The 21333-nt window shown below is 39.4% G+C and overlaps 1 protein-coding gene across 1 annotated transcript in view; it reads left to right on the top strand.

Annotated features, from left to right (window-relative positions):
• Brinp1 (BMP/retinoic acid inducible neural specific 1) overlaps positions 1-21333 on the top strand; it is a 132537-nt gene that overhangs the window by 66934 nt on the left and 44270 nt on the right. The window contains exons 3-4 of the mRNA XM_042678734.1: positions 4293-4462; positions 7743-7848. Coding sequence (XP_042534668.1) covers positions 4293-4462; positions 7743-7848 — 276 coding nt within the window. The remainder of the gene's footprint in view (positions 1-4292; positions 4463-7742; positions 7849-21333) is intronic.

Below are 21333 nucleotides of genomic sequence, written 5' to 3'. Positions count from 1 at the left end.
CCATTAACCCCTCTTGATCTAAGGTTTGCATCTGCCAGTTCTCAGTCCAGAGGGAAATGGCTTGCTTCACCTTCTGTTGCACAGGCCCCTAAGAGAGCTTGAGCTGACATTAGGAATATTTATTTCTTCTGTCTCAGGGCTCTATGTCCTAGCCTATTTACTTAATCATTTAGTTCTCTAGCAGTCTTTCAAAGCATCCATCCCCACAATTGTCTGTCCACCTATCCATCAGTTCATTTGTCCGTCAAATGATATGTGAGCATCTACTTTTCATCAAATCCCTAGAGAATTTTTAGAAACATTGGAAAGACCAATTGATTTCTTGATCCACCTCTGTACCACTCACTGTCCCAGTAATCCACTGCTCGTGGAATTCAAAAAACTATAATGGGATATAAAGTTGTTTCTAAACCAGATCTACTCAGGTCCAATGTAAAACCTGTGATGTCTTACTGCAAAACAGTGAATGGCTCATGAAGACAAGAGAAAATTTACTGTGAATTTAAGAAAAGCCTAGACATATAGAAGCTGAAGATGAACTTATTAGATAACAGTGTATCTCTGTGGCTGGAAGATTTTAGTCCAGTTGTTGAGGCAGATATGTCAATCAACAAATTCTGTTATGGGGGGCCACTTCTGTATTTATTTATTTACCTCTAAGCCCTCACTCAATGGTTACACAGGAAATATGTGTCCACATTGTACTGGATAGGCAGCAGTAAGAGATTTTCATGTACTCTCTGACCTCACTGTGGTTTTGCTCTACTGGGGAGACAGAAATCACCAGGAAATGTGATAAAGAAATGAAAGAAACTGTGGTTATATGCTATAAGAGTGATTAACCCTCCAGACACTGGTGGCTCATGCCTGTAACCCTAACTACTCAGGAGGCCAAGATCTGAGGATCAAAGCTAGTTCAAAGCCAGCCCAGGCGGGAAAGTCCCTGAGACTCTTATCTCCAATTAACCACCAGAAAACTGGAAGTGGCACTGTGGCTCAAGTGGTAGAGTGCTTGCCTTGAGCTGAAGAGCTCAGGGACAGCACCCAGGACTAGAGTTCAAGCTCCAGGACCGACCAAAAAAAAAGTTATTAACCCAAGGCAAAGTAGTTCCTTGGGGGTCGAGGAAAGGGTTCCCAAAGGAGGTGATGATGGCTTAGTTGACACCTGAGGGGTAATAGAAGTTAGTCAAAAGAAGAACAGAAAAATTCTTAACAGTGTGAGAAAAATGAACCACCTCTCTATAAGGTATCTACGTGGAGAGACCAGATTATGAGCTGAGGAAGAGAATGAATAGAATTTACTACAGCCATGTGGGTACTTTGCTCTGGTCTGCATTCCACTTCATTTTCACCTTGATTATTTACCTGGTGTATCAAAATGATCTTACACCTGTTTCTCTCTACCATCACTAGTTAACAAAAACAAAATGTGCCCCCAAATATTACCCATTATAAATTTACTTGCTGCCATGTGTATAAAAAGGAGAAGGAAGCTGGGTGCTGATGGCCCACACATGTACTCCTAGATACTCAGAAGGCTGAGATCTGAGGATTGGGTTCAAAGCCAGCCTGAGCAGGAAAGGCCATGAGACTTTTATCTTCAATTAACCACCAGAAAACTGGGAGTGGAGCTGTGGCTCAAGTTGGTAAAGCATTAGCCTTGAGGGAAAAAGTTGAGGGACAGTGCCTAGCTCCTGAGTTCAAGTCCCACGACTCACAAAAAAAAATAAATAAAAAGAGAAGGAAAAAGGGAATATCAATTTAATAATACATTTTATGAAACAGAATACCTCCAAAACATTTTCATTTCAACATACAATCAATAGAGCAAACTATTTATAAGAAAAGTTGCATTTTTATATTAAATCGGGGTATGGAATTTCTCTTACAGAATATCTTGGTGTCTTACTAATTTGTAATTCCAATGTTTGCCAAAGTGCTCCATGCAGGTGGAAAGCTCAACGTGTGTCCACTGATGTGACTTGAGAGGACCAACTAGAGTAGGAACAAGGCCAATGACCATTCCTTCTCTCTGGGAGAGAGAGTGTGGCTTGGGAAAGGTCCCCAGGAAAGTGCTGCCTGGCCTTTCTGAGTAGTACGCTTGTGAGGAGGGAAGGGCTAGGAAGAGGAAGCCTGAGAGGAGTTCAAAAGTCAGATATGTAGGGGAGAGACCGGACAAACACCTTCCGAAAGTGAGTTGCTTTTTACCTCTAGTTCAGAAAGTCATCAGCATTCAAAAGACATTTCCATCATCCTAGATACCTAGGCTTTGCTTCTCAGAAAGTACTGGCCTCTTTTGTCTGCTAAATAGTTTATTTCTTGGAATTGATAACATGCAAGGATATAGATTGTATACTGGACAATACACCCAAGTTGGTAGCTCACACTAGCACAGTGCTTTGTGCTTGGGGGGATTCAAGTAATTCCTGAAACTGTTATTTTTCAGGCAACCCCCTGTGGTTAATTCAACTTTAAAATGTTAACTTCAAAACTGTAATGATTTTTCTTTTCCTGGTTTTGTTTATTAGGCGGGGGAGGGGCGGCTACTTTAGGGGTTTGAGCCTCAGGGCTTCATCCTTGCTAGGCAAGTGTTTTACTACTTGAGCTACACTTTTACTTTGCTCCTTCCTTCCTTCCTTCCTTCCTTCCTTCCTTCCTTCCTTCCTTCCTTCCTTCCTTCCTTCCTTCCTTCCTTCCTTCCTTCCTTCCTTCCTCCCTCCCTCCCTCCCTCCCTCCCTTCCTTCCTTCCTTCCTTCTTCCCTGTCTCCTTCTCTCTCTCCCTCTTTCTTTCCATTTTCCTTCCTTCCTTCCTTCCTTCCTTCCTTCCTTCCTTCCTTCCTTCCTTCCTTCCTTCCTTCCTTCCTTCCTTCCTTCCTTCCTTCCTTCCTTCTTCTTGCTTTCTTGCTTGCTAGCTTGTTTGCCTTCTTTCTTTCTTCTTCTTCTTTGTCTTCCTCTTCCTTCTCCTCCTTCCCCACCTCCTCCTTTTCTTCTTTCACCTCCTCTTCTTCCTCTTCCTCCTCCTCCTTCCCCACTTCTTTCATGGGGTTGGTGATGTGGTTCAGTTGGTAGAGCACTAGCCAATCAGTAAAAGCATCAGGTATGGAGTTGGATTTCTGGTCTCAGAACTATAATTTTAAAAACATAGTTTCCTTTCAAATGTTACCTGAAGTATTTTCTGAACTACAATAAAGATCATCATACTTTAGCACTGTTAGTAATTGACACATGGATAGCTAAGGAAAATATCATGGAGGAAAAGCTATGAATTTATATATTTATGTTTATATCAATATAACCTTGCCTGCCAAACATCCATTAATTCTGTGCATTTACTCAGATCTTTACATTTATCGAATCTATACATACATTCATCCTTTCATCCATCTATCCATCCATCCATCTATTCATACATACAACTATCTGTTCACCTTCCTTACCTTCCTTTACCCTACCTAACTTGATCTCTTCTGTTGTGTTCTCTCAGATGCATAGTATCTGGTATATATAGATACTTAGCATATATGTTGAGTGAATTCCTATGTATTTTATATATTTATATATTATTGTGAAAATACCATATAGAGGGGTTACAATTACATGGGCAAGATAATGAGTACATTTCTTATCAAGCATTGTAGCCTCCTCCTTTGTTTCCCCTTCCCATCCCTTCCCATCTTCCCCCCAACTTTCCTCCTCCCTCCGCCAAAAAACAAATTGTATTATATACTTTTAAGCTTATCTATCCTCTGTCTGTGTCTAGCACCTACTATCTATTAGTTTATCTAAAAGTTGGTGGGATGGAGGCAAATAATAAAAAGGGAATGATGAATGAATGAGGGATGGGAAGAGGAAAGAGGGAAGAGGAGAGATGAGGAATGGAAGAGAGGAACTGAATGAGATGGAAATAAGAGAAATAGAAAAGAATCAGAAAGGCATGACTATGCCAAACCCATCATTTTGTTGGAAAGCCAATGCTGCTTGGAAAAGGGAAGCATGGTAGAGAGTAAGACAATGCTGGTGAGGAACATAGTATATATCATTTGGAGGAGGACCAGGGGTTGAGGGTGTCTCCATGATCGTTGTAGGAATGGAGGTTAGTCTTTATAGCTTCTTCAGGACTGTTTTGTCGTCCTGTGTCTTTGATTATTATTTTTTTTTTTAGAAGCAGAGACAAATTTGGAGGTAATTAGAGATTCGAGTCTGTTTTCCACATCCAGGCTCAGGTACATCTCTTCCCACACTTGATGCTCAAAGAGGATTTTTTGTTTCCTTTTCTTTCCTTTCCTGTGCAGGAGAGGAGGCTTTGACCATGTATATGGATAAAAGTCGCCTGGACAGGAAGTCAGGCAATGCCACTCAAAGCGTGGAGGCTCTGCACCAGCTGGCTTCATCCTACTTTGTCGACCGCGATGGCACCATGAGGCGGCTCCATGAGATCCAGATATCGACTGGAGCGATCAAGGTACAGCTCAAGAATGGATTCACAAGGGCAGGGGCTGCAGACCAGCAGCACCACGATACAGATGTCCTGACAGTAGACAGGCAGATAATAATCTCTGGCTCTGTATCCACTTAGCTCACCGGGCTCCTGTTAGCCAAGGTGTCTGATTTCATCACATGACCTGCAACATCCTGAACATTGTTGCTTGGGTGGCCATCTGTGTTGATATCCTGCTACAGTGTGGCTTTGGCCACGATGTACGTATCCACACCCCTTCTGTATGGATAATGATCAGATGCCTTCTCTAGCGTCTTGGCTATGGAGGGGTAACAGTTTTTTTTTTTTTTTTCTTTCAATGACCACATCGCTAGCATGAAATCAGATTAGTAATGGTAAAAACATTTCTCAATCTGGTGGCTCACCACTTGTAATCCTAGCTACTCGGAGAGTCTGAGATTTGAGGTTGGTGGTTTGGTTAGACAACACAGGAAAGTCCATGAGAGTCTTCAGCTTTAATTAAGCAACAAAAAGCCAGAAGTAGAGGAATGGCTGAAGTGGTATGTGCTTGAGCAAAAGAGTTAAGGGACAGCACCTACACCCTGAGTTCAAGCCCCAGTCCTGGCACAAACGAACAAAACAACACATCAGCCACTTCAATCCTTCATTCTTCCTCACCTTCTGATGTGCAGATGTAAAGCTATGTATGGTCCACTCTTTGAAGCCCTTTGATCAGAAGTACACAGCTAGAGAATACCTTAACAGGGACTAGTACTCTGTTCCCTAGAACACATTTAGCAAACATTTTCAATACAATGCCAGTAATTGGTATTTTAGGCTTTGCAGGCTATATAGTTGCTGCTACTAAAGTCCATTATTAGAGCATTAAAATAGTCCTAGACAGTATATACACAAATATACATGGCCACGTTCCAATGAAACTGTATTTGTGTAGCAGATATCTCGGCACACTGTTGTTTGCTGAACTATAAAAGCATTGTACAACAAAACCCTCAAAGATGATATGAGTGCTCTCTATGTGCTAGTCAAGAAAGATACATTTATGGAATGTGTGAAATGTGGCTACCATGGAAGTATGTGCATAAATGTATTTAATTTTAATTAATTCATAGTTAATGAAACTGAGAAAGAAGTTCTGGACTTCAGATCCAGTGTCTTAGAGAATAGGAAGGTGATAAAAAAGAAGATTTTGTTTACAGTGCAATGATTGGAGACATTACCTCTATAAAGACAAATCTGGGAGGAGATTCCTGATAGGAATGATTCATTCTTCTGAGGATTTCAATGCAGATTTTCCCATCTCAAATTTTCTTCTGTTAGATTAGGCCTGCATTTTTTGCTTCTCAGTCTTTAACCTCTTCTGAATAAAATGCAGACCTAAGTTTGCTTCTATTACAACTTGCCTAGATATCTCAAGGCAAAAAGAGTGTGGGGAAGGTCAAAAAAGTCTCAGGCAGATGAGCCAGAAATTGACCATGAAAAGAGAAATGTAAAGGAAGGAGAGCTTATTGAGAGAAAAGGGACAGAAATAAATCAGATCAACAAACAAAGAGCTAGCTTCTCTGAGAAGAATTGCCTATATTGGGGAGATTACATTGTTACAGAACTCAGCACCGAGAGACAGATCTTTATGAAGCCATCAGATTCGGGAGCAGCCAAGGTTTTCATTATCGCCAAATGGTTCTCTCCTCCTAAGATGGGGATGCAGAATTGAGATATTGATGCTGTGTGGGAAGATAATCCTCTTTTGTGCATCCTGGAAGTGCAGTCAGCCTCCTTAGGAGAGATTTCTCAGACAAATTGCACAGAGACTTCCAAGACACCATTTTTACATTAGTACTGGTTTCTCCATGTAATTTGACTCTTGCCACTATTTCAAGACTCAGTGGACTAGAACTTGTCTCACTATCAGATTTATCGCAAGCCAGCTACCGACTGGGGTAGGGAAATTTTGACCATGTTTTTTCTCCTCTTCACCACAATTAGCCATTTTTTTTTCTTTTCCAACAGCATCACTATGTGTTATCTTCAACAGAACAACTCTGACTCCATAAGAACTGTACTATAATTCTGTACAAAATGGAATAGATTATCTGTAAAACAAAAACTACCCTCTGAAATTGATTATATCTCAAGTACTAAACATGCCCAAAAGTATGACCTTTTTACCTGTTGGGGTGATTAAGGATATTATTAACATGTTGCAGGTGTGAAATTTGAGCCTTAGAGAAAGTTCCTACCTAAGTCTTCTTGACATCTGGAAAAGGGCAGAAGAACTACTTATTAGCTCTTCCCCAAATTATTATTTTCTGTAATGGAGGCTATGTTTCACAGTGGGATGCAACCTAAAAATGTTTCCAAATAATGGGAAGAAAGGTAAGAAGGTATAAAATGGTACTAAGTTTTTCTTATTTGAAGGTTATTTGTGTGTAAATGTGTGTGTGTGCGTGTGTGCACACCAGTCCTTGAATGAGAATTCAGGGCTTGTATACTGTTCGATAGCTTTTTTTGCTTTACCACTCGAGCCACAGCTCCAAATCCAGTTTTTTTGCTAATTGACTATGAGTGTTACAGACCTTCTTATCTGAACTGGTTTTAAACTGCGGTACTCAGATATCAGTCTCCTGAGTAGCTAAGGTGATAGCCATGAGCCACTGGCTTTTAAAGTTGTTTTTTTGAGGTTTTGAATATCACCATATTTTTGGCATATACAGCCAGAAGTCACAGACATTGATTATGTTTTTGCCAAAACTTTTTTGGAGAAAGAGGATAATTTCTATTGCTCTTGTCTTAATAACGTGTAGATACTCACTGAAATTTATATGGGCCTTTCATACTCAGATGCTCATTTTTGAGCACTGACTCTGTACCAAGTACTTATACCCATTATATATGTTCCACTACCTCCATAGAAGTCATTTCTTAGATTGAGTTTCCAGAATTTTAGAGAAGTTAAGTGACTTTCTTTTGTCACCAAGTGTAGAAATGGTCAATCTTGGATTTAAAAATTGATTTTCTTGATTGCAAACTCCATGATTGACAATTTATTAAAAATCTAGAATGCTTACACCGAACTTGTGAAGTGAGAAACAGAGTTAGGCAGCAAAAGGCTTCAGTCTGTGTGGTTGAGCGCTCTCCTGCTCTGTCTACTCGTCCCCTGCCGGGCATGTTCTCAGGTATGGAGAAGGTGTTCTGGAGATGGCCGTAGAGCCAACCTAGAAGAATCCCTCTCCAGGGTGTACCCTAGACCAGAGCACATTGTCTTTCTTGATGTCCATTTCAGGTCACAGAGACGCGCACTGGGCCCCTGGGCTGTAACAGCTATGACAATCTGGACTCTGTGAGTTCCGTCCTTCTGCAAAGCACGGAGAGCAAACTGCACCTGCAAGGTAGGAAAGCAGGAGCAAAAGAATGGGGCCTGTGGCCATGGAGGAAAGGTATGCAGCCTGGATGTGATGTTGAGGAGAGAGAGGTTAAGGAAGGACAATGAGGAAGATGGACAGAAAAACCAATGAAAATTGCAAATATAGATGTTAGACAGTTAGGATGATATATTATTTGGAGAGATTTTTTAGCATATACAAGCATTAAATTCATGATTGTTAATTAGTTTTTCAGATAGAATGAAAAAAGGAGCTTCATCTGATTATTTTGATGAAAATGTCCAAACAGTATTATTTATAGATGGCCCTGACCTAATATATATTAAAGTTTCATATCGTATCATCTGAGATTTCAGCATTATTGCTTTTGATTTCCAGTATGTTTTGGCAGGAGTGATTTGAATCCCAAGAAATATAGGACACTTTATAGAATTTTTGGTTCTCTGTAATTTCTCCTTTTTATTTGCTAGTCATTTATAGTTTTAAGTACACACAAACAAAACACACATATCCTTTTAGTATGCAAATGCTCAATGCTAGCTGGGATGTAGAAAGAAATATGCTCTCAGACATGGTTACCAAGAAAATATAGCTATCATGGGGATTAATTTGTTAAAATTTAGAAATGTTTGTATTTATTCTGTGTCACTCATCTGTTAAGTTTATATTAGCTGCTCATATGCACTTATTACTCTGAAGAAACCACACTCTTTAAAACATCAATTTTTATCATTTTTGAGTTCAGATCATGTAGACAAAAGAAGATGGGTGAGGGAGAGATTGACAAAGAATTTTGTACAGATGGAGTTGTTTTAAAGAGCATAATTGATAATGTTTTCCAAAAATGCAGAGTAGGTGAATTGAATTATGTTATAGCCATACAATGCATCGGGCACTTACTGAAATGTTATTTCTAAAGAATATTCTGGAATATGTGAAAAATGGTTTGATAGTAATTAACAAGTGAAGAGTTACTGATTTAATGTATGTCATGATCTTAACAATGTCAGCAGAGAAGAAAGATAATACTGCTGGGAAATGCTGAGATGTTAAAAGAGGTAACTTCTGATGGCTAGGTGATAGACGTTTATTTTAGGCTTCTAGTTTTTTCTCTAACTTTCCTTCAATGATCGTGTATTAACTTTATACTGTGAAAAAAAAGAACATGCCTTAACTTTGAGCAGACTAAAAATGTGACCTTCCTCAAAAGTATATGATAAAGGTGATTCTCAATGTCAGTGGGAGGGAGCTGGTGGAGATTGGCAGATAGAGCTAAGCAGAGCTTAATATGACTTGGTTCCTTGGCAACTCTTTGATTCAGGCTCTTGCTATAGGAGACAGCTGGAAAGTGTTGCAGGGAAGCCTTGTGTCAATGGGAAGCTGTGTATGAGAACCTCTCTACCAAATGCCAGCCAGATCATGTTTCAGAGTGACACACAGGCATGCCATACTAACACACATGTATACCATACAAACACATAATGCATACATGCCACACAACACATGCATACACACCATACAACATAGATCCTGCATCTGCATACACTGCAACATAAACGTGCAGGACACAAATATACACACAAAACTCGACACATACATGTATAACAAACATACACATATAACACACATATACTGAGTAGATAGAGGTACACATGCACAGCACAATACTATCACAAAGCGTCATATATATAGGAAATAAAAGCTACCTTATTCAGTAGAGAAAACAGTAGAGGGAATCATTTAGTAATGCTGGTTAAGAAAGTGGATGAGAAAGACAAATCTGCCTTGGTTGTACCGGTGTTTTCAACATGTCAGTTCATGTTGTGTCTGTAGTTACATGGTGAATTTGTGGAAGGCAGAGAATCTCTGAAGTTATGATTGGGATTAAACTTGGTAGGATTAATAGAGCACTACTGTACTCTGTCAAGGAAGTTACTTTTTGATTTTTACATTTAATTGTTTACACGAAGGGGTTGCCTTTCAACAAAGTGGTATATGAATAGAGGGCATCTTGATTGGTATCACTGCTTTCATCATTCTCCCCCAACCCCATCAGCCCCACCCCTTCCCTGATTCTCTTAATTTTGTAGAATATGCATTGAGTTTCATGACTATTCCCAAATTCATTCCTCTCTGCATTCGTCAAGGAAGTTTTTGAGAATTTAGGGACAATTGGAATCTAATTTGCCTTGAAGACAATGAAGCTTAAGATCCAAGATTTCGGCTGGGAAGGTGGCTCAGTGGTAGAGTGCTTGCCTCACATGCATGAGGGGCTGGGTTTGAGTCCTCAGCACCACATAAGCAGAAAATCCCGGAAGTGGTGCTGTGGCTCAAGTGCTGAAGAGCTAAGGGACAGCGCCCAGGCCCAGACTTCAAGCCCCATGACCAAAAAATAAAAATAAACATAAAAGGGTTTTTACCTATCATTTCCAAGTCTTCTTATTCTAAATTTATAACTGAATTTTTAATCTGTTTCCGGCAAAACCAACCATTCTATAAAAGTATGATATTGGTTCCTGGAACTCTGCCATTCCCAAGTTGAAGTTGACTGGTCTTTCCTCATCTAGATTGGTCAGAGCAGGTGTGGAAGATCAAGTCCATGTTCAAGTATCACACTTTAAGAAGGATGTTGAGAAACTACCACATGTCTGGAGGAGGGTGTCCTACAAAGAGAGTTTGCCTTGGAGTACAAAGTTCTTGTCTAAAAGTACAACGCGTCTTGCCAAACACATCATTAGCTTCATTAATATGGATACAACAAGCCAAGCTTGATCTTGTGTGGAAGTAAGGAAACAATTGTAATAAATCTCAATACTAGACCCTGGAAATAAGAGCATTGATCAGTTCTAGTCATCACACATGCACACACGTGCATGTGCACATGCACACAAACACACACACACAAGCATGTATCTCACATACTTTCATAGAACTCATGTTAGCAAACAGATGATAAACAAAATGATCACGACTAACGTCATTTCTGCCCCAGAAGTAACATGTTCTATCAAAGAAGACAAGGTTCAAGCAAATAATATTTGTATTGAATGTTAACAGATAAAATTATGGGAGTTGCAAGATATCAGATTACATGAGGACCTGTACTTCGTGTAGTCAGTAAAGTTTCCTTGCAAAACAGATATACACAGGATGAGTCCTGAGGATGAGCATGAGGGCAAGGGCATACATTCAGACATGGAAAAAAAAGGAGTCTTTGTGAAAACGTTGTCGAGGAAATTAAAAACTTTTATGAGATCAAAACAGAGCCATCAGTGATGAGAAAGACAAGATAATCTGTCTAGTCTAAAATGGCTTCTGCAGCATGCTAATGAACTAGACCTTAATTTGGAAGCCGTGGAGAGCGTGGAAGGGCTTTTAAAGGGCAAAAAGCATGAAGAAAATGGGAGATCACCCTGGCTCTATGTGGGCAATTATGTGGAAAGGTATAGATTAGAGGTTGGCAATGGTTAGGGGGGCTATTGAGTTCTCAATATGAAGTATCATGGATTTATAACATGAAAGTGGCAGATGGCATGGAAAGAAATGGACCAATTCTAGACTTACTTATGTGGCATTATGACCAGGATGCAGTAAAAAGACCACTAGGAATTCAAAAAATGGAGTGACTGAGAAATGGGGCTGTTGAAGAGAGAATGGTCAGGCAAACTTCTGTGTTTCAAGGTAATGGATAACATAATAAGGGTAATGGAAGTAATATGTAACATTATGTGAATTCAGAATAGAAGTCATTTATTCTTTCTATCCAGGAGGAGAAAGCATAGAGGAAAAAAAGATAACTGAAGAAAAGAAAAAAGTTTCTTAAATTCAAGCTAAAAGACTATCTTATGATGTTTGAGTAGGCTGCTACTTATTCAGTGAATCCAAAAACACTACGTAGGAAGAAAAGGAGTGAAACTGGTAGTACATTGAAACTGAAATTCTTTTTATCACAATATACTATTAATAAAATGAAAATGCAAGCCATACTGCAGAAAAAAATATTTGTAACATACATATCTGACAAAACTCTTATACAAAATAAAGAACGTCTATACAATTAGTTACAGAAATAGTTGTATACAATATATATTTTTAAAACTCCTGTACAATTAGCAAGAAAAGACTGCCAGTCTGGTAAGAAAAGAAAAAGTTCAAGACAAAAAAGGCTCCTCAAAAGGCACCAAGACTTGAAAAGATGTTCAGATTCTCTGGTTTTCAGAAAACATTCTGAAAAACATAATTTAATATTATCGCAGGGTGACAAATGAAAAATAAAACCTGACAGAATTAAAGAATTAATGTAAAGCAGAGGGAGCTTACATGTATTGCTTATGGAGCATAAATTACTCACAAACATTTTGGCAATCTCTTGACAGTATGTACTAAAAATTGCACATACTCTCATCCTGTGACCCAGAAATTCAAACTCCTAGAGATTAGACAACATAAATGTGTGCAAGTTCACCAAAATATGTGAATGTCTGTAGCAGTTCTATTCAAAATAATGCAAACTGGAAAAGAACAAAATACCCATCAACAGGTAAATAGACAAATACTCTCTCACTCCCATACAGTCAAGAGAAGTAAACAAGTAATATTTCATGCAATAATATGGGAAAATCTCACAGACAGATCACCAAATGTGCAAGTTACTTAACACAAAAAGGCTATATTCTGTAAGATGTTGTTCTTGTATGGGTTCTGAAATTATAAAAACGCGTAATTGTATCAGAAGTCTGGAGAAGTCTTAACTTTAGGGGAGACAATTGAGGGATGACTGAAGGATGATGAAATCAGTATCAGGGTTCAAGTCATTTTATATTTCTTCTCCTGGAGTGCAGCTCAGGAGTACGTTCACTTGGAAAGTTCATAGAACTGTGCAGAATTTATTTGTAATGTTTGAATTTTATATGTGTATTATGCAGCTACTCAGCACTCACTATTATGCTTCATCTTGAACTCTTCTCCAATGAGAAATCATGAAGAAAGTAGAGGCATGTGAGAGTAGGTACTAGTCTAGCCCAGCTTGAGGTCAGCGTACCTGGTCTGAGGTCAGAAGAGACAGCACTAACAGATAACAGACGACATTTATTCCGTGCTACTCCACGTGCCAGGGACTATACCAATTGGGGCATACCATTTTTAATCTATAATTATTACCAACTGATATCGATTGTATTTCTCACCTGGCTTCTATGAATAATGTATATATTGTGGCACACTTAATTTGTAGGTGATGAACTAAGGACTGAGAGGTTATTCACAGAAAATGGTGGCGTTGGGCTTTTCACTTGGACCATTCGAGGACACAGCTCTTCTTTTCCAGAATTATATTGCTTTGCATACCTTTATTCATCTGCTTGTTCCTTTGATTAGACTGGAAGGAATGGTTCCACAGAAGTTTATATGGGTAAACAGAGGATCATAAAAATAGGACTCTAATGACCATGTGGTATTTCATGAAATGGTTATTAAAACAAGGCAAAGGTACAATGAAATAGGGGGGAAAGGATGGAGGAATACAGAGATGAGATGAGAAATGAATGAGAACAAACAGGTGTGGGAATGATCAGAGGACATTAGTAGTCATAGCAGCAACCACTAAACTAGTAGTAATAACAATAAATGGCATGATAACTTCCTATGTTTACGCTTCACTCTTCAAGAAGCCTATTGTCTGTTTTACAGACGTTGTCATGTAATTCAATCTAGTATCCATCTGGTGGAATCCACAGAGAGCTGAGCTCTGCCTCAGTAGCTTACTGATGTGGGAAGAGATGCAGAGAGAATATTTTACTGAAATCTCTGGCTGATCTAGACATGCATTCACTCATTCCCTCTAGCATTATTAGTTGAGCTTCAACTATTTGTCAAATGCTTTTTTAAGAACTGGACAGACAGTGGTAAATAAGCTTACCCAAAATCAATTTGGAGCTTACATTAGCCTATAGAGGTAAGAGGACAGAAGGTATACAAGTAAACATAGAAAGGTATTTTCTTTACACTCAAAGAGATAAACAGGGAACAGGTCATATGGAAATGTGTAAACCATGGAACAGACTGTAGATTGGATTTGATTCTAGAATGACACGGAAAAAAATTGCAAATTTAAGCAGAGGATAAACCTCATCTAACTTCCATTGTTAATGGATCACTGTGGCTGATCATTGAATAGAGAAGACTGCTAGGGACAATTCTGGGAAGATGCCCAGCTAGGAGGTGATTGTGCTTATCAAGGTGGGAGAAAAACTATTTGACCATGGTAGTTGTAACAAAGGTGGTATAGTTGTAACTAAGGTGGTGAGACACGATTAAATATGCACATGCATTTTAAAATGGTGCTGCCACAATTTGGCAATGGATTGGAAAATGCTTTTGAAAGACGGAGGGAAGGCAGGGGTGATCTCAAGGTTTTGTCAATAAGCACTTGCAATAGAATTACTACTTACAGACCTGGCAAGACTATTGGAGGGACTGATTTTGATGGACCATGCAGAGTGGACTCTTAACATGGGATGTCTAGCAAATACTCCAATGTTGATTAGAGTGGACATTTAGAAGATCAGAGGAGAGAACTGGGAACACCAACTACTATAGAGAATACTATGCAATAGTGTGAAATAGGACAGAGAATACATAGAAAAAATCGAATGTATAGAGGACAATTTAAAAACACAGGTTTTACGTTTTAAGTTTAAGTGGTATAGTTTTTAATTTTAGGTTTTGTAGTTTAAGTAGAAAAGTTGAGATTGAGCTGAGTATGCTGAAGAAAAAGAAGCAGAGTTGAGGAGTAGCCCAGGGAGGAAAGAGAACCAACGAAAGAAGATGTTATTATGATATGTTTTGTTTTGTTTTTGGTAAATCAGAGGTGCTAGTGAACTGGATTCAATGCTGTTTGTAGAAAGGTTAAGATGAGGGCCGAGAACCAAGCATTGGATTGCGGGCCGTGGGGAAAAAAAACAAAAAAACAAAAAACTGGGTGACTTTGATAAAAGATACTTCAGTGCATACTGAAAAGATACTTCAGTGACTTCTGACTAGGATGACTTCAAGGGGAATTTTGTACAGAGGTGTGTCACGGTTGGTGACGTAATAGCCCACAACAATGTGAGTCAAGTGATATATTTTCTTCTTCTTTTCAGATTTAGAAACAACTAAAGTTTTTTTTTTTTTTGGGTCCGGTTGTGGGGCCTGAACTCTGGGCCTGGGCACTGTCCCTCAGCTCTTCAGCTCAAGGCTAGCGCTCTACCACTTGAGCCACAGCGCCACTTCCGGCTCTTTTCTTTTTGCTTATGTGGTGCTGAGGAATCGAACCCAGGGCCTCATGCATGCAAGGCAAGCGCTCTACCACTGAACCACCTTCCCAGCCCACAACTAAAGTTTTGACTATGGAAGTTGTTGTGCAATGAGGGGAAAAATAATGCTGCGAGGAAGAGGAAATTTGGGGATCCCAGTTGGATAGACTGGAGCCAGTTTTGTGTATAGCTTATTCCTTTGCCTGAAGTAGAAGCACCCGATCTCTGTGAACTGAGGGAAAAGTGGGAAGATGGCATCATGGATGGGTATTAGTCAAAGATCCAGTAATTTGTTGAACTTCCTGATGACTTTTCACAAGATTCAAGTTGTGTGGGTTTTTAAGGTGTCGGTATCTGTGAAGCTGGCATACGTAATTGATGGTGTGTCAGTTTATTTGCTAAGGTATTCTTTTCTTAGTATACTTAAAGCAATGGCATATTTGCGATAGTCATCTTAGATTTAATGCCATGTGCTATTTTTCTCTGTGTAAAAGGAGGAAAATAATTAGTTCATTCGATTAATAAAGGAGAAAATAGGTAAGAAGAGGGTGAACTTGTTTATAAGATGGAAGGCTATATCAGTGGGACAAAGTGGATGTCCAGACAAGAATTACTAAATGGATGTTTTCAGAGCCTCCCCTTCGTCTTCTCATTTGCTTTATTTCTTGCTCCCAAGTCAACCATCTTCTTCTTTACCTCCCTTCTTGTCTCTTTTCTTTGCGTTTTCTTCCTGTTTGAACTCTGCTTGTTGATTTCCTGTGTCTCCACTTGAAATCCCAATTGTTTTTTCCAGGCCAGAATATTTACATCAGTTTCCAGCTAGATTCTCTTCATAGTTTAACTGATAGCCTTTCTCTTTTACTGAGTTTGGTCAATCTTTCAGTACTCAACAGGGATTTTTCTCTCATTCGAATCATTCACTCTCCACCCCTTGTCTTACATCTACTCTTCAGTTTACCATTTTACCACTGTCTGAATTGATTAGGTATTTTCCAAGCCAGCCTTCTTGTTTCTGATCTTACACCTGCTGATCCATTCTATCATAGCAGCCACTGTGGTATCCTAAGGCCAAACGAAGCACTGTTGTTTGGTTTTTTTTCTTTACAAATTTCTTTATTTAAGCCAGGCTCTGGGGACTCTCTCTATTTATTTTCCGAGGTATTCCCAAGGTTGAGTTTGAGGAGAGCAGTTTAAAGCCAGGCTGGGTAGGCGAATCTGAGAAACTCTTATTTTCAATTAACCAGCCCAAAGCCAGAACTAGAGGTGTGGCTCAAGTACTAGAGCACCATCAATAAGTGGATAATGCCAAGTGAGAGCTCAAGGCCCTGAATTCAAGACCTAATACTGGCACAGCAAACAAAACTAACAAACACTAAAGCACCCTTCACATTAAACCCTTCAGAGATTTCCTAGAGATTTTGGAATAAAGTTTAGACATGACTTAGCACCAAGGGCTAGTTGTAACCTTGAACCTGGCCTATCACTTGTTTGTTTTGGGGCAGTTCTGAGGTTTCAACTTAGCGCTTTGTGTTTGCTAGGCAGAAACTTTGTACTGAACCATACCTCTAGCTTTTCTTTTGCACTGGTTGCTTTTGAGATAGGGTCTTATTAGCTGGAATGACAGGTGTTTGCCACCAGGACTCTTCCGTTGAGGTGGAGACTCACAGACTTTTCTGCCTGGACTGGCCTAAAGCATGATCTTGTAGACCTTGGCCTCCCATGTAGGTAGGTTGATAGGCATGTGTCACTGGGCTTAGCTGTTGTTTGAGAAGGTGTATGTCTGCTCTAGCCTTGAACTGCAGACCTCCTGATCACAGCCTCCCAAATAGTTATAATTTCAGGTGTGGACCTCTGTTTTACACTTCCGTTTTATATTGTCTTATTCCACAACTCCAGCCCCTACCCCACCGCTGTATTCCATCAGCTCTATGGAGTTTCTTTAAATTTTCCTATAAGCATCCCATTTTGAAAGGTAAGTAATTTTCTATTTGTACCTTTGCACATCCTTTCCCCAATTCCTAACTTTAAGCATGTCTCTGTCCCCTTCTTCCAGCCTCAGTATCTTGTCCAACTTCTTCCCTGGAATTTGTCACACCATGGTGGCATCATCCCATCACTACTATGACCCCCCCCCCCATTCCTGACACAGGGATCCGCAGTGCCCCTCTCTCTCTAGCTCATTACAGAGAACCTGGCGTATAGACATTCCTCAGCAAACATCTATTGCTTAAACTAATTTAAAAGACAAATGAACAGACCAACCAGTCCATAGTAGTCTATTTTTTTTCCTCTCAAAACTCTTACAAATATTATCCCATATCATACTGAAATCATTTCAACCTAATGACATCTCCTGAGGATCCTAGGACACCGGACACTTTACTGCCTTGCATGGACAGCATTCTTCAAGAGGGATACATCTTTTCTACTGTGTTGGATGCCACCCAATCCAGACAGACGTGGCACAATCGAGTCCTCCAACTTCAGAGAAGCTGCCTGACTTCTTTGGCTTTTCTTAGCTTCCACATTTATAGCGTTGATCATTTTCTTCTACTACAAAGAGATCCAACATAGAAGAGTCGTTTTTTAAAAAGTGACTCCGAACTTCAAAAGTCTTCAGCTAAGGTATCAGCTCTACTCTTTGCTCAGGGAATGATCCCAGAGCTTCTCTCCCTCAACTAGTTCCTGTGGTTGTTGATACTTAAAAGAATTATACCTAGTTCACATAAGCCTTCAAACGATTCAGCCTTTCTTTTTCTTTTTGCTATCTTTATCAATGCATTGTTTGCAAAACCTGTGTTTTATTTGTCTTTGTATCCTCAGTTACATATATGCTTGGCTGATATCAAGTGCCTGTTAAAAAACTGGGTGCTTAGCAAATGCAGTGTTCCCTACCTGGTTGGAACTCTGTAAATCAATCCATAAAATTTTAGCAATTATTTGTGGTGCATAAAATATCCATAACAACCACTGTGTTAGTCACGGTAGAAAATCACAGTATATAGAGTTAAACTAAACACATAAGTATAAAAAGCATTCTTGGGCCACTTAAAAGATAAATCTCAGTTTGATTATGGTTTCTTTGTGGATCAACCAAGTGACTATTATTATCCTCAGTAGGTCTGTCTTCAATGTACATTAATCCATCATTTTGTATTTATCTTTCTAAAGTTTAGTCAAATCGGTCTGACTCTTGTCTAAAATCTTTCAATGGATCCTTCAGGTCCTGGATTATTTTTCCTGTGTAGAACATATTTATTACACTTTTAATTTAGCCTTGCCATTTCTTTTTGGTTCATCTTTTTATTGTCAAGGTGATGTAGAGGGGTATTACAGTTACATAAGTAAGGTAATAAGTACATTTCTTGTCAAACTTGTTACTCCTTCCTGCATTTTTCTCTTACTTTACTTCCTCTCCAACCACCCGGATTTTAAGAATTCACCTTTCAGCTTGTTATTCTTCCCAGACTCAGAGTTGAAGACTTTTGGAGCAATGTGGTTGGATGTTTCCTGAAAGTATATGTTAGGAACACTGATCTGTCAGATGAAGGTCAGAGGTGATGACAGTGATTGATGTTTGCCATGGTATAGATTTTTCCCCCCAACTACGTCTTTTCATTGGGGCAAGGCTAGAGCTTGAATCCACAGAGTTATATTTTCTAGGTAGTTGCTCTATCACCTGAACCACAGATCTGCTTTAGTTTATTTTTCAGATAGAGTTTCAATATTTTTCCCAGAATGGCCTTGAATGTAGCTGGGATTATAAGCATGAGCCACCATATCTTTATGGTCCCAAATCCATCCTCTTTTTCCCCTGACCCTTCTTTTTTTACTCAGCCGTATCCTTTGTCAGTGATGTCTATGTCTCCATCTCAAATTGATGGAATTCTACTAGGTCATCAGAAACTTGTTGAAATGGTTCCCTGCATGCACATTTGCACATACACGAACTCCCGTTGGCATAAGGGCATTACCATCCCCTTATTATACAGGAAACAGAAAATGTTTTAACTTTTTCTATTTCTTCCTACCTTCACTCTGTTATGCTAAAAATAAATCCTTGCTAAAACTTTAATAAGTAACAAAAACGTACATATGGAGCATTGAGTTCATATTCATCACCCTCGTAATTTCACACCACCAATTACAAGTTACTAATCAGGCTCACTATTACAGAAGTGAAAAAGAAAATTAAGGCTCCGAAAGGTAACCACATCTCTATCTCACTATCCCAGAAATTTCAGTTCCTAGTTTCAGTGGCTTCGAAGTTCCTTTCCTCCTTCCAGAGCATTCAGAGTTATCAGGACAGACTGCAAACATGGGGACACTGGAAGCAAGCCAGAGGCACCACATGGATAGGTTTCTTATCCATAAAGCTGTCTTCTTGCCTACACTACCACCATCCCCCACGGCTTTGTCATCCCAGGGTGAAGCACTAAACAAGTAAATGCTGGCAGAGCCTGCTCTCATCAGCAGCTTTGGGGTAAGTCCTCACGAAGAACTAATGCAGGGTTACAGTCAGTGAGTGGCTCCTGAGCATGAACTCTCTTGTCCATTTAGCAGTGGCCTGGGAGGCGTAGGTAAGGATCCCGGGACCTGCTTTCCCGGGGCTCTCATGAAGTCTGTAAAAGAAAAGAATAGTGCTGCCACAAGACATTGGATTTCCCACTTCCACCCAGCAACTTCCTTCTCATAGTGGAAGGGCAACACCAGCATATGAGCAAATTGCGTGTGTAATGAAGATCTGTGCCTCCCAGATGGCATCTTCTTGCTTTGTCCTCATATGGTGGATCAGACAATGGAGCCCTCTCCATTGATGCATGTGTTGGCTCATTTCATGGTGGTGGAGTTCTCATTGCTCCATCGCTTCTCAAAGCTCCAGCTCTGAGTACCATCACATTAAGTGGAAAGTTCCAATATGGAAATTTGGGGGAGACTCCTACAGGCAGACCCTAGCATTTCATTTAACTTCACACCACCCAAATGAACTCAGTCTAATGATTAAAGTTTACACAAGATCATACTGAATCCCTAAAAAGTAAAATAACTTTTCTCTGTATAACTCTGGTTATACTACTAGTAATGGAATTATGATTTGCTAATATTTAAAACCAAAACTTTTGTTACTATGATTTTAATAATAATAATACAACTAGTATTTGCCATGTTTAGGACCAAAGCCAGGGACTTGTCGATGCTAAGCAAGCATTCTGACATGAAGCTATATCCTTCAACCAAAAGCAGGATTCATTTTAAACATTGAAGAAATTATCTTTAAGCAGTTGATATAAAGGAGTTGCCATTTAACAAAGCAGTTTATGAATACAATATAGCTTGACTAATACCATCCCTTCCAACATCCTCACCCACCCCTTCCCTACCCACCCCTTCCTTCACTCTTCTTAACTTTTTAGGATATATATTGGATTCTTGACTGCATTTCTCCCTCTGTGCTCCGTTTCATTCATCTACCTCTTTCCTCTTGACTTCACCCCATCCCTTTTGAGTACTTGCTTCCTGGTGTTTTTTTGTTTGCTGAACGTTGACTTTGCCTTTCTAAGGAATTATATTATTTGAGTTGTCCCTTGAATCTACCCTATTTCAGGTATTTCCATTAGCGCTTTAACTAGTTGATTACATCACCACATTTCCCTAGGAATTTTATTATTTTTATTCTTGGAGTAGTGCTGGAGTTTAAACTCAGGGCCTGGTGCTTGCTCAGCTTCCTTGTTCTACTGTTCTCTACTACTTGAGTCATGCCTCTCACCCTGTTTTTGCTGTTGAATTTGGAGGTGGTATTGCACAGACTTTTCCACATGAGTAACTAGAATTACAAGTGTGAACTACTGGCCCCTGGCCTTCTCTAAGTATTTTAATCTGAATAATGGGGCTGAGAATACATATAACCCACAGACATTTGCTTTTGGAAAACATGCACATACAAACCAGGGTGATTGATGAGGTAGCAATTGTGCATGGTATCTATCCACTATTGTGATGCGTTGAGTAGATATTTCTTTGCATTATTCAATAACTCATGTAAACCTTACTAGACTTGAACATAGAGGTTTACAGAAGTAAATTATCATCTTGAGGTTCAAATAGGAATTTGAATCCAGTCCTGCTCAGTACCAGTGTTCTTAAATTTCTTATCTGTTTCCTAAGAACAGTTCTTATTCTAGTAAGAACTACAGTT

Source organism: Dipodomys spectabilis, unplaced genomic scaffold, assembly GCF_019054845.1.
Source record: "Dipodomys spectabilis isolate Male_0828 unplaced genomic scaffold, ASM1905484v1 ptg000046l, whole genome shotgun sequence".
Classification (NCBI taxonomy): Eukaryota; Metazoa; Chordata; class Mammalia; order Rodentia; family Heteromyidae; genus Dipodomys; species Dipodomys spectabilis.
Note: the sequence above shows the minus strand (reverse complement) of the source record. Positions and strands in the feature narration are given on the sequence as shown.